The sequence below is a fragment of the Gavialis gangeticus genome, unplaced genomic scaffold (genome assembly GCF_001723915.1).
Source record: "Gavialis gangeticus isolate Ggan-Ray unplaced genomic scaffold, GavGan_comp1, whole genome shotgun sequence".
Taxonomy (NCBI): Eukaryota; Metazoa; Chordata; order Crocodylia; family Gavialidae; genus Gavialis; species Gavialis gangeticus.
The window spans coordinates 190,317,663-190,329,317 of NW_017728992.1; the positions used below are offsets into that span (position 1 = coordinate 190,317,663).

At 42.0% G+C, this 11,655-nt stretch overlaps 1 protein-coding gene across 3 annotated transcripts in view; it reads right to left on the reverse strand.

The window, feature by feature from the left end:
* ASAP1 (ArfGAP with SH3 domain, ankyrin repeat and PH domain 1) overlaps positions 1–11,655 on the reverse strand; it is a 368,280-nt gene that overhangs the window by 86,230 nt on the left and 270,395 nt on the right. For all 3 annotated transcript variants that reach the window (XM_019528166.1, XM_019528167.1, XM_019528168.1), the window contains 2 exons: positions 4,684–4,771; positions 3,492–3,540 (listed from right to left, as the gene is read on the reverse strand). In XM_019528166.1, coding sequence (XP_019383711.1) covers positions 3,492–3,540; positions 4,684–4,771 — 137 coding nt within the window. The remainder of the gene's footprint in view (positions 1–3,491; positions 3,541–4,683; positions 4,772–11,655) is intronic.

Sequence of the window (11,655 nt, forward strand, 5' to 3'; positions counted from 1 at the left end):
TTGCCCCAGAAGTAGGAGACAGGTTCTACACCCATTTCATCCTGGCGGGTTTGACCCACATTTTCCACTTCCTGGGACTGTTCTCTGACCACTAAGGGAGTGGAAAACGAGCCATATTCGATTCAGATTCGGCCCAAATCAGGGTCAGTGATTCGATTTGTTGATTCAGATGACTGTCCTGATTTGATTTGGCTGAATCCGAATCTGAAGATTCGACGCTGATTCAGAGAATCAGCAATTCGGCCATAGACACAGCTTTAGATGTTTTTTCTACATACCTAAAGGTACCAGGCACGGCTCATGAATGCTTAGATGGTGGGGTAGATCGAGTGTCCCACAGGAGTGCAGGGAGGCCCCCCACATGCTCGGCAGCGAACCCAGAAGTGAACTGGAAGTACTTCTGGGTCCACTGCTGAGTGTGTGGGACCCTCCCCCCTCCCAACCTGGTGTCCCCCCAGCTCAGCGATCGGCCATGGGGGGGGGGGAACCCCAGGTGCCCTCCCACACCCAGGAGGCACCAGTAGCCAAGCGGGGGGGGGGGGGGGTCCCCCGCATGCTCCCCAGCTTCTGGTCCACTTCCGGGTCTACTGCTGAGCATGCTGGGGACCCCCCTGTGCTCCCATGGGATACTCCATCCATCCCACCATCTCAGCATTCACGAGCTGCCTGGTACCTTGAGGTACGTAGAAAAAACATTTCAAGTTGTGTCTATGTCCGAATCACCGAATCTTTCCAAATCGTTCAGAGATTAAAGAGTCTCCTGATTCAATTCAGATTTGGAATTGGGCCAAATCTCCGCCAAACTGAATCAGTGACCAAAGCTTTGCACAACCCTACTAACCACCAGTGTACTGGTTAAGTAAGGCAATCAGTGGGAGTCTGGCTCTGTGGCAGGAACTTACTTGGGAGAAAAGGAGCTCTAAGTTTTGGCCCCAATCGCTCAATCTCATTTGTTTTGCATGACATGGCCATTGGATAAAATGGACAAGCAACATTGGGAGCAGAGAGAAGGCTTCTTTGCTTGGTTGTCCACCTGCCTGAACCTCCTTCTCAATGAGCTGGAAGGAATAATATGCTCCTCTCAGGAGTGACATGGATCCTAATATGATGCAGTAGGCTATAACCAAGGCAATTCTGCCACTGAAAGACTAGAGTGGGGGAATAGGATCCGCCTCTGAAGGTCCACAATGCTAGTCACTGAAAGAATGGAAGAGCACCGCAATTCTGCAGGCTGGACTAGGATGCCCACTGAGGAGTACCTGATAAGAGTCTGCTAGGGTACTGGAGGCAGGGAGGCTCAGGGCCTTTAGCTACATGGAGCCAAGTGGGGATAGGACACTACTGTGAGAGAGGTGTAACCACCAAGATCAAGGTTATTTCTACAATGGCCTTGCAATTGCTATATGATGAGCAAGGAACCAAAGCATTAAATTTGTCAGCAGCTCCAGAGTCAGGGAAGGGTTAACCTGGCTCTTGGCAATAGCACCTGATACTTCACAAAAGTTTAGGGCTAGAAGGGACCTCATGAGATCCTCAGGTTCAGTCCCCCTGCTCTGGGCACGAAAGACTGCTGGGATCAAATAACCCCAGCACGGTGTTCAGTCTGCTTTTGAATATCTTCAGGGCAGGTGCCTGCACCACTCCCCACTGGGAGTCTATTTCAGAGTCCGGTCATGTGAACCGTGAAGAAGTTTTTCCTTATATCCAGTCTGAAACCTTCTTCTAGGAGCTTATGACCATTGCTCCTGGTTTTCCCCTGGGGCACGTTGGTAAATAGTTGTTTGCCTAGTCCCTGATGGTCTCCCTGATATATTTATAAGCTCTCCCCTGATATATTTGTAAGCTGCCACCAAACCCAAGGTCTTCTCTTTCTAGGCTGACCAGTCCCATATCTGTCTTCCTTTTGCAGCAGTGACCCGATCCCTCTCAGCTCCATGCCACCAGAGACTCTAACTCCCCCTCTCCCCATCTAGCATCTCCCTTTACTGAGCACCTGGGCCTTGAGTGCCACCCACAGCACCTGTTTGTGCCACAGATTGGCTACCACTGCTCTGGAAGAACAGAGAAGAGCATGACTTGGAAGAAGAGAGAAACTGAAAGAAAGGTAGAAGACTGCATGTTCTCTGCAATCCATTGCAATGGTTGGGCTCTAGCAAATGTTGCATTTACAATGTGATTACTGTAATTCATGCCAAATGTTCAGCCAATTTATGGAGCTACAAAGTTGCAAATTGGTCACAAAGATATTTCACACTTTACATGGCATATTTTTGTGGTTCATTTATATTGTGGCTTAAATACAATGAGTTGCATTTGTCCCAGACCCCAAAACTGTCCTGTACCTCCAGAGGCAGGGGGTCGGACACAATGATCCTTTATGTTCCCTTCTGACTCTACAGTCTATGAATCCATGAACCTCATCCTGATGGTCAGCTTAGTGTCTGGATGGGGCCCAGGGCAGAACTGGGCTCTGGAACACAGCTACCCTCCATGCTCAATCCCCAGGATAGAGTTGAGGACAGCACTGCGTCTTGAAAGGGTACCCAGGGTTGTTCCATACCCCCTCCTGATACTCAACTGAACTTTGGCGTGAGGCATGGGACACACTTGAGGACCAGGACACAGCTGCCCCATGCCTAATCCCCTGGGGAATTTTATGCCTCTTTCCAAATACTGCATGGGTTGCTATGCCAGATCTGCATGGCAGGATGCGTGATGTTTGTGCTGGGACATAAAATTCCTCAGGTTCCAACAGAACCAGTATTTTAAAACCTATCAGGGGCCAAAAGCCTAGAGCTGCCAAAAGTGAGTGACAAAATGATTTGCAACACACCAGCAAGTCCTTCACTGGGAGAAAGAGGACTGATATGATATAATATGGAGGAAAAGGTATATATTAATAAATGAACTACAGTACATTTCTAGATTCCAAACTAATCCAAGACAGAGGCAGGCAGTGTCCTCTGTTTCTGTTTTCTGGATCTCCATGTGAAGCCTAATGTGGCAGAGGTATATGAAATGCTTCCATTTATGATTTTTCCCCCCCACAGTGAAATAAGGCAAAGACAGAACCAGAAAAGACAAGAAGGAGTTGTAAGAAAAGAATACCTGTGGCAAAATATAGTCCAGGAATTCTTTTAAATATTAGTAGAATCCAGTCTACTGTGTAATAATGAATAAGCCCAGATAAGAGAATGTCAACAAACCAAGGGGACAGTATTGGGGCATGGAATTCTATTATCTTATATTTTTAGTGTTCTCATGTAGTTCATATACATCATGTCCTCAAACCCTCAGCCTACCCTTACTCTGATAAAAGCCAATTTTCCTTTATAGATTTTAAAATGGGAGGGGGTAGGGCAATCACTGAACAAACATCTATAGGATTGTTCATTAAGTCAGCAAAAACCGTCTTCCAGTGACTTCTGTAGCTTTACATATCTCTATAGGCAAACTTAAAATAGTCCAGGTGACAGTGTAAATATTCTTACGCTATATACTCCTGTTCATCTTCTGCCTGGAAATGGTATGTTCTGTTATCTGAAATACAGAGACAAAAAAAAAATCTTCCTGATGTTGAGCACATGTAACAGCTTTCAAATTAATTTTAAACTACCAAAATATTTGCCACCAAAATATATTCAACAATTAAAGACAAATGTTAAAATGAGTCAGTTAATCTATAGTACACCTATTTTCTGTGCCTAAATTTTATTAAAGGAACAGAATTTGTGACAGCAAGCTATTTGTTTCTGTAAGTGTCAAAACTTACTAAAAAAGAAGACAGGAGAAAGTCCAAAATGAATGAATGTAATACGGAAGGTAAGAAAATGACTTTGCTTATATAAAGAGCATGATTTCCAGGGTCACGGTGTATAGAAGTGAATGGCCAGAATTTACTCATGGTAGGTTAAGGCAGAAACCTAAATTATAAATGATGCTCGGTTAATCAATGTGCATCAGAAATGGGGTGGAGGGAGGGGTCAGGACTGATTTTACTGGGGAGATGGAATGAATGTTGATTCACTGATGGAAAATTGAAACTTGACAAATAAAAAAATATCCTAAAGCTTCTGCATCTGAACACTAAGGCTACTAGATTGACTGTAAAGCATTTGTGTCATCACATCCTTCAGGAAATCACATTTATTTTAAGTACTCCACACTCGTACTTGTTAACATATGGCCCCCCACTTATCCTGGCAAAACCTCAGCTTAGTTCTGGAACTATGGCTCTCCAAACAATAGAAAACGGAAGTTTTGCATTCCAATTAGAGTCTATTTTGAACCTACAGGTACCAATTGGCTACTGAAATACCAAAATAATTACCTAACAAAATCTAGAGAAGCATGTTCACATGCAGCTACCATTTTCATAGAACAATTACTGGTATGCACAATACATTTCATGGCTTGTAACTACAGTATAATAATAACAACAATTAAAGCCTACACACATTCAGTTATAAAAAGCCCCAAGTCATCAAAATTACAGATTGATCAAAATATTCAGAGGACTTTGTAGAAGTTTGGATTGGGAAATGAACTTTTCATGAATTAAACTCATTTCTATTTTAAATGATGTCTTGTAACGGTCATGCTTTAAACCATTCCATAAAATCCCAAGCAATGGTATATGACAATGCAAGCTACAGAAGTTCATCCACTTAAAATGTCACATACGTGATATCAGATCGAAAGACTTCTTATCTTCAGCATTTGGCTTCACTTGGCAGGTTAGTAGATTCAGTTTAGCAGGCTGCCTGTTGGACTAAAGAGACAAATTATTTTACTTATAAGTCTTGATTTAGGGGCAATTTCTCCCTCAAAATTTTTTTTCATCCATATTCCTTTTCTGTATATATAGTTCTTTCTCCATTTTTCTATAACTTATAAAACTGTTCACATTTCAGTCAGCATGAGTGGCATCAAACACACAGAATAAAACCTCCAGGTTCATTCTCTGATACTTCTACAAACATGATTTTTTAAAGTGAAATTTATTCTTTAATTTCCAATGCTTAATTTTCCTACCACAAATCATAATACAACATTTTAAATTGTTATTAAGTGTGCTTAAGTTATATTGCATTAATACTTTGATTTTCCTCTCATATGCAAATGTTTAAAAATATGTCCACTTTATTATACATTTACAGTATACAGTATACCCATATGTAAATATACCAGTTTCTAATACTATGAAACAAATGAGCTTTCTTCAAATGAATGGGAGGGGGAGAAGATACAGAATCATACCAACTACAAACCCTGTCTCTGTTTTTCCAAAACAGGTTTGGTTACTGAGTTGGATGTAGCTCTTGTTGTCTAGCATTTTAGTAATTACTGTGCACTCATAACTTGCTTTGTTAATTTTTTGTCATATTTTCACTACGGCTCCGATTAAATAAAGCACTTGTGAGCAGTTCCACTTACCTTAAAGTTAGTCACATGTTTAAGTACCTTCCTAAATGGGCCCATAGGAACAAAGAGCAAATACCATAAACCAGTGCTGAAAGCTTTTCTGAACCCTAGCCCTCATGATCTCATACCCTGTCAAACTTTCTAAACACTTGCCAAGGTAAAGGCAGTAAGTTAGAGTAAACTTTGCTTGAATGGAAAGCCACCAAAGAGGTGTGGGGTGTCCTTTACAGCCCCATACATTGCATATATACTAACACAGCCTAGATCAGATGCCCAACCCTGTGGTCATTAACAAGTGACACTGAAAGCGCATACTCCAAAGAAAGACGTAAACAGAGAGATTAGCTCAGATGAAAGAACATGGCAGTGACCTCTGCGAACCATATTACACGCTTTCAAAACACCCATAATTAACATCCTTCCAACGCTTCTCAATACCTGTATAAAAAGACCTGATCCCACCCCCCGCCCCCACACTTTGGCAGGACAATTTGTTAATTTGCCTCTCTCGTGCAACAGAATCTTGCCAGCACAAATATGTATCACTCATCTCTCAAAAACAAGAGATGCAGTAAATTGCCATATTAAGGTTCTGCTATTCTATATTACGATATTACAAATTATCATCATCTAGTATACAATTAAAAGTGAACCATAACTATGAAAATAAATCAAGAATATTTGGTAAGATATTGCCATCAAATTTTAACAGGTTTATTCATCCAGTAAGTCAGGTAATTCAGTAACTTCATAGACATTAGGGCTGGAAGGGACCTCGGAAGATCATTTAGTCCAGCTCCCTGCCCACGGGGCAGAAAGCCAGCAGGGGTCATAGGATCCCAGCAAGATAAACATCCAATTGTCTCTTGAAGGCATTCAAAGTAGGTACCTGAACCACCTCTGGTGGCAGGCTATTCCAAACCTTGGGGGCTCAGACAGTAAAGAAGTTCTTCCTTATGTCCAGCCTGAAACGGTCATGGAGGAGTTTGTGACCATTCAACCTTGTCATCCCTTGGGGCACTCTGGTGAACAGACGTTCCCCCAGATCCTGAACACCCCTGATAAACTTATAGGTGGCCACCAGATCGCCCCTGAGCCTGCGCTTTTCCAGGCTAAAGAGCCCCATGGCTCTCAGCCTCTCATCACAAGGTCTGTTTTCTTGACCTTTGATCATGCACGTGGCTCTCCTCTGGACTCTCTCAAGCTTCTCCACATCCTTTTTGAATTGTGGAGCCTAAAACTGGACGCAGTACTCCAGCTGCAACCTCACCAAGACCAAGTACAGGGGGAGAAAGATATCCTGGGATTTGCTTGAGAAGCATCTATGGATGCAAGCCAGCATTTTGGTCGCTTTACTAGCCACAGCATCACATTGAAGTCTCATGTTCTGTGTAGCTGTGGTGCGTGGCTTATGACAGAGTTTCCCATAATCACTATACATTTGAAAATGCTCTCTCATATGGTGCACAAGCACAAAGTTTGCCAGTTATCCCTGACCTAAAGCCCTACCCCCTGGTGGCAGCCACTAAAGTATAACTAAATGAGACCTGTGCTTCTCAGAACAAATGTATTTAAAAAATTAACAAAAGCAGCTGAATTAAACTCTCTAGTCCCCAAATAAAATATCTGCCATAGTTTATATGTAGTCATATCTAAAATTTCACAGAATTTAACATGTGTGCAAGACTGAAGTAAAGCAAAGCACAGCATACAGTATGCCAATAAAAGTAGCTGCTCATCACATATAAGTCATGGTCAAGCTAAAGCAAAGAGCACAATCTGGTATTGCTTACCGTACTTCACAAGTTAACCATTCTCCATAGATTACTTGTGTATGAATGTCTTGTGGAAGAAGATCTATGCTACCTCCAGGTCTAGCCTGGAGTACTACTGAGAAGCACGTTCCACCTACTCCTTTATACTGAGCACTGGACCATACCCCAGAAATTATTCCATGTAGCTGGTTTAGGACAGCCCAGAGTCAGACTCAGGCTCTCTGTCTTGACTATGATTTTGGGCATATGTTTCAAAGGAAGATATTCCACAACTTCTCTATGATGTATGCTCCACCGTCCCATAGTTCTTACACTTGGTAATTCTTTGCCTTTTGCCTGCTCTCTTATTCAGGACAGACAATAAAATTCCTGGGCAGGGCACGTTTCCAACGGTCACCCCAGATAGCTTGCAAAAATTTTCTACTTCTTCATATGATATTCTGTCAGCAGATCATGAAAAGTCTCTCTTGCACAGGTAACTGGAATTCTGCTTCTGGGCTAAAAAAAGCTGGTCCCTTTTTCAGTCAGGGTCTCTAGCAGTTTATCATCCCCTAAGATTTCCCCAGTCCTTATTAATATTAAGACCAAGACTACTCAGGCTGGATTGTAATTTTCTTAACCTCCTCAAACAGATCTGTGCCAATATTTTCCCTCAAATTTAATATTAAACTTTTACCCTTGCATCCCTGTGGGTTGCCAATGAAGCCTGCTGATGCTTTAAGACAAGCTAACTTGTACATGGAGGATGATTCTTTCCAGGAACAGAAAACAGGAGTTTGGGACACCCAACTGGCAGAGGGCAATAGCCACTGCTTATGAAATGGTACAGCTGTCCTCATTTACAAGCTTTAAGACGTGCTCCTGTACTTCAGACGGATCATTCTGGGTTTGTCTCAGGATCTCACCACTCTGCATGCAGTTGCCCTGCCTGCACCAGAAGTACTGCTTTATGAAAGAGGAACCTATAGCGACAGATGCACGAACCCCGTCTTCACTGCTGCATAAGCTTCTTTTCCAAGACTCACACTGTCACCTGCTCAGGGGTCAGAAATCATTGCCATCTTCAATACCCTCTGGCTATACGCTGCTACAGCAAATGTGAAGCCACAAGCAGTAATAGCTTATCAATCTGTACTGGATGCATGGCTGGTTGCCAGCTGGAATGGACAAAAGTGAGGACACAGAGCCAGAATCACCTCTTAGTTTTTTTGGCAAGCTATGACATTTCTACAGAAGGGCACAGGAAGAACAGATTATTTCTCCTACAAAACAGGACAAACCAATTCCATTGAGCTCAAAACCCACACAAAAAACAGGCTGAATTAGCTCAAGCTGAGCTCCATGGCACCACAGCTACACAGTACAGCTGTGCGCAGCTTCGGGTGCTGATTCGATTCAGAGGAGATTCGGGCCAATTTGGCAGCCAAATCTCCAAATCCAAATCAAATCAGGAGACCAAAAAAAAAGGTCTGAATACATTTGAAGCTCTCCAAACCAATTTAAAAAAGATTCGGGGAGATTTGGGCAGTCTCCACTCACCACCGTACGGAGCTGGACCCAGACTCTGTGCTGGTAAGTAGGGGGCAGGATGGGGGAGGCGACAATGGAGGGGACCTCTGCCAGGCCCATCTCCTTCCTGCTCCCCCAGTGCCTCCTGACCCCTGCCCACTTTCCCAGCCGCAGCCCCCTCAAAGCCAGGCAAGCCCAGCCCCAGTGTCCCAGCTCTTTTTTTAAAAAAAAAAAGCTCCGCACTCAGTGGCTGTTGGGACTTCTGGGGGCTCGTAGCAGAGACCCCCCCTGACAGTAGGGGCTGAGTTCGAGCCTTTTTTTTTTTTTTTTAAAGAGCAGGGAGCTGGGGCCAGGCGGGGGTTGGGGGCGGTCCAATTTGGAGATTCAGCCAATTTAGCAGCAGCCTAATGTCCGAATTAGATTCAGCCAAATCGATTTGGGACAGTGATTCGAATCACCGAATTGAATCACTGTCCCCCGAACTAGCCGAATCCAAAGTAAATACTAGCTGCTTCGCACAGGGCTACTACACAGCTAGTTTAAAGCTAGTTCAGATATGTCTGGACAGAATGCAGTCAAATTAGTGGCTACAGATATTCCCTTACTGTACTCAAATTATTCCACTAATGTTACACTAATTCAAGTGAGTGACCACAGTGTTAAACAACACTTTACCTGCCCAGAACACCTGAATTACTTGTTGATAGACTATATTAATTCAAACACTAGACCTGCTGCATCCCCACTGCATTAATAATTCAAGTGTTAGCAGCTTCACAAATGAAGATGGACTAGGGATCTTGAGTTTAAAGCACGTCTTAACTTGAGGTATGGATCTTTTTGTGGGGAGAGCTGCGTCGGGGTGGGCAAGAGGCATAGGAGGTCTACAACTTGCACTTTGCGTCAACACAGCAATGGAACCAAGTCCTGTTACTCCTCAAAAATTCTGGTGTATCCATGGACACAGCCTAAACCTAGATGTCAGCTTTCCATGCACTTCAAGGCATGTAGTTTTATTATACTGTCATATTATGCATTTCTGTTACTGGGCTATACGATTTATTCTTAACTGCAAGAACTATTTTTATCTGACTTGGGGAAAAAATTCTCAGATGAAATCCAATGAAATTTCATTTAATGTTAAAGTTATATACTTCAATCTTTTTTAACATTTTCCTCTCTTTTGAAGAGGCCCTTATGCCATAGCATTTAGTTCAGAAAAAATACTTGGACATTATATACTTGGTAGTTCAAACTTGAATAAATCCGCTTTGATAATTTATGCGTTTATGCAGTTCATATCACACTGGCAGGTCAGAGCTCTATAATCAGAGTTATAAGCGAAACGAACTGAAATTCATTCTTCACTGTTCAGAGACTTTCATAGGCAAGATAAAAGTTGTAGGATAATTGCATATATTTTTTAAATAAAAAGGTAAAATAAATCATGAAAAATATCTGTCATTACAGCTGAATGCTTGTTTTTATATAGTGTTTAAAATAGCCATTCATAAGAGAACAGGGTTGCCTTGATTTTGTTTAATCAAAATTGGTCAACAGTTACTACATTATCTATTATGGGTGCTGTTATTTAATAGCATGTAGAATGTACTAGATAATAAAGTACAGGTATCTGTTCTATGGAAATGTATCGTCTAAAAGTGGTTCTCAAACTTTTAAAACTCAATGCACCCCTTGTTGGACTCAAGGCACCCCTTGGAAAATGTCAGCACTTAATTTTTCACTCATTTTCTGACTACAGCAAAATAGAGGAACTCTTCTGTTGCCAAGAATTCAGAAACACTACAACAGGTCAGAATGATTTTAACACTACGGATCCCTATTTGAAATCTTGTGATTCCTGTTTGTGTACCTAATAGTGCTAATATTGTGTGGCATCCTGCAGCACCCTTGAAAGGATCTCAAGGCATCCCAAGGTACCATGGTACCTTGCTTGAGAATCACTGGTCGAAAATATGGACATGTAAAGTAAGTAGTATATGGCAAAGAAGGGAAGGGGCAAGAGAAATCATAGGTTTCAGTTATATAATTGCCTTAAGTAAAACTTTCATCTATATGGTTCATATCTCTTCCTAGGCAATACTGCAGAAAGAGCAATCTGAATGAAGCCAGGGTAGAAGCATGATGGATCTCTCACAAAAGGGAACCCCAAGCATAAAGGTAGATTAGATGGAGGTGTTGATGGCTGTAAGGAAAGGTGACAAAGTATACTGGATCTGGCATTATTGTCAGTGGATAGGGAGAAAGACCAGGGCAAAGAGATGCAGGTAAGGATAGTGATTTAAAGTCTTGAAAATAAGTAGCAGTAGTAATAAATTGTTCAGCACAATGGCTAGTCAGTGAAATGACTCAAAAGAGACTGACAGAAGTGAAGTAATAACCAAGAATGATGAGTTTGCTAGCAGTTTTGAAGGACTGGATAGAGATGGTATGGACACGCATACATTTGGAGCCATTTCAAAAGGAAAACGTTTCAAAAGGGTCACAAGCTGTTACACGTGGACAAGCCAGGAACAATACAAATATAGCAAAGCTATCTAACTTTAACACTGGATAAAGCTGTGTTAAAGTTGGAACAGTTATGCTACATTTATATTGTTCCCAGATTGTCCACAGGTAATAATTAGAACATAAGAGCTGCTGTCCTTTTGAAACTGTTCCAAATGTGCATGTGTCCATACACACAGCAAATTTAGTACCAAATAGCAGAAGGGGATACTTTAGTAGTCAAGTTGAATTGTGTACTTCGGTTTTAGCGATCAGGGTGGAGAAAACCGTCAAAGCTTGGAGATGCTGTGAAGGAAGTAGTTGCAAAACTGACTATTCCAGGAAAGCATAAGGGGAGGAAAAACTATAGTATTAAAGACAACACTGCAGTTGTATGCTTTGATAATTTAGTCTGCTAATTTCATAGTTTCATAGTTTC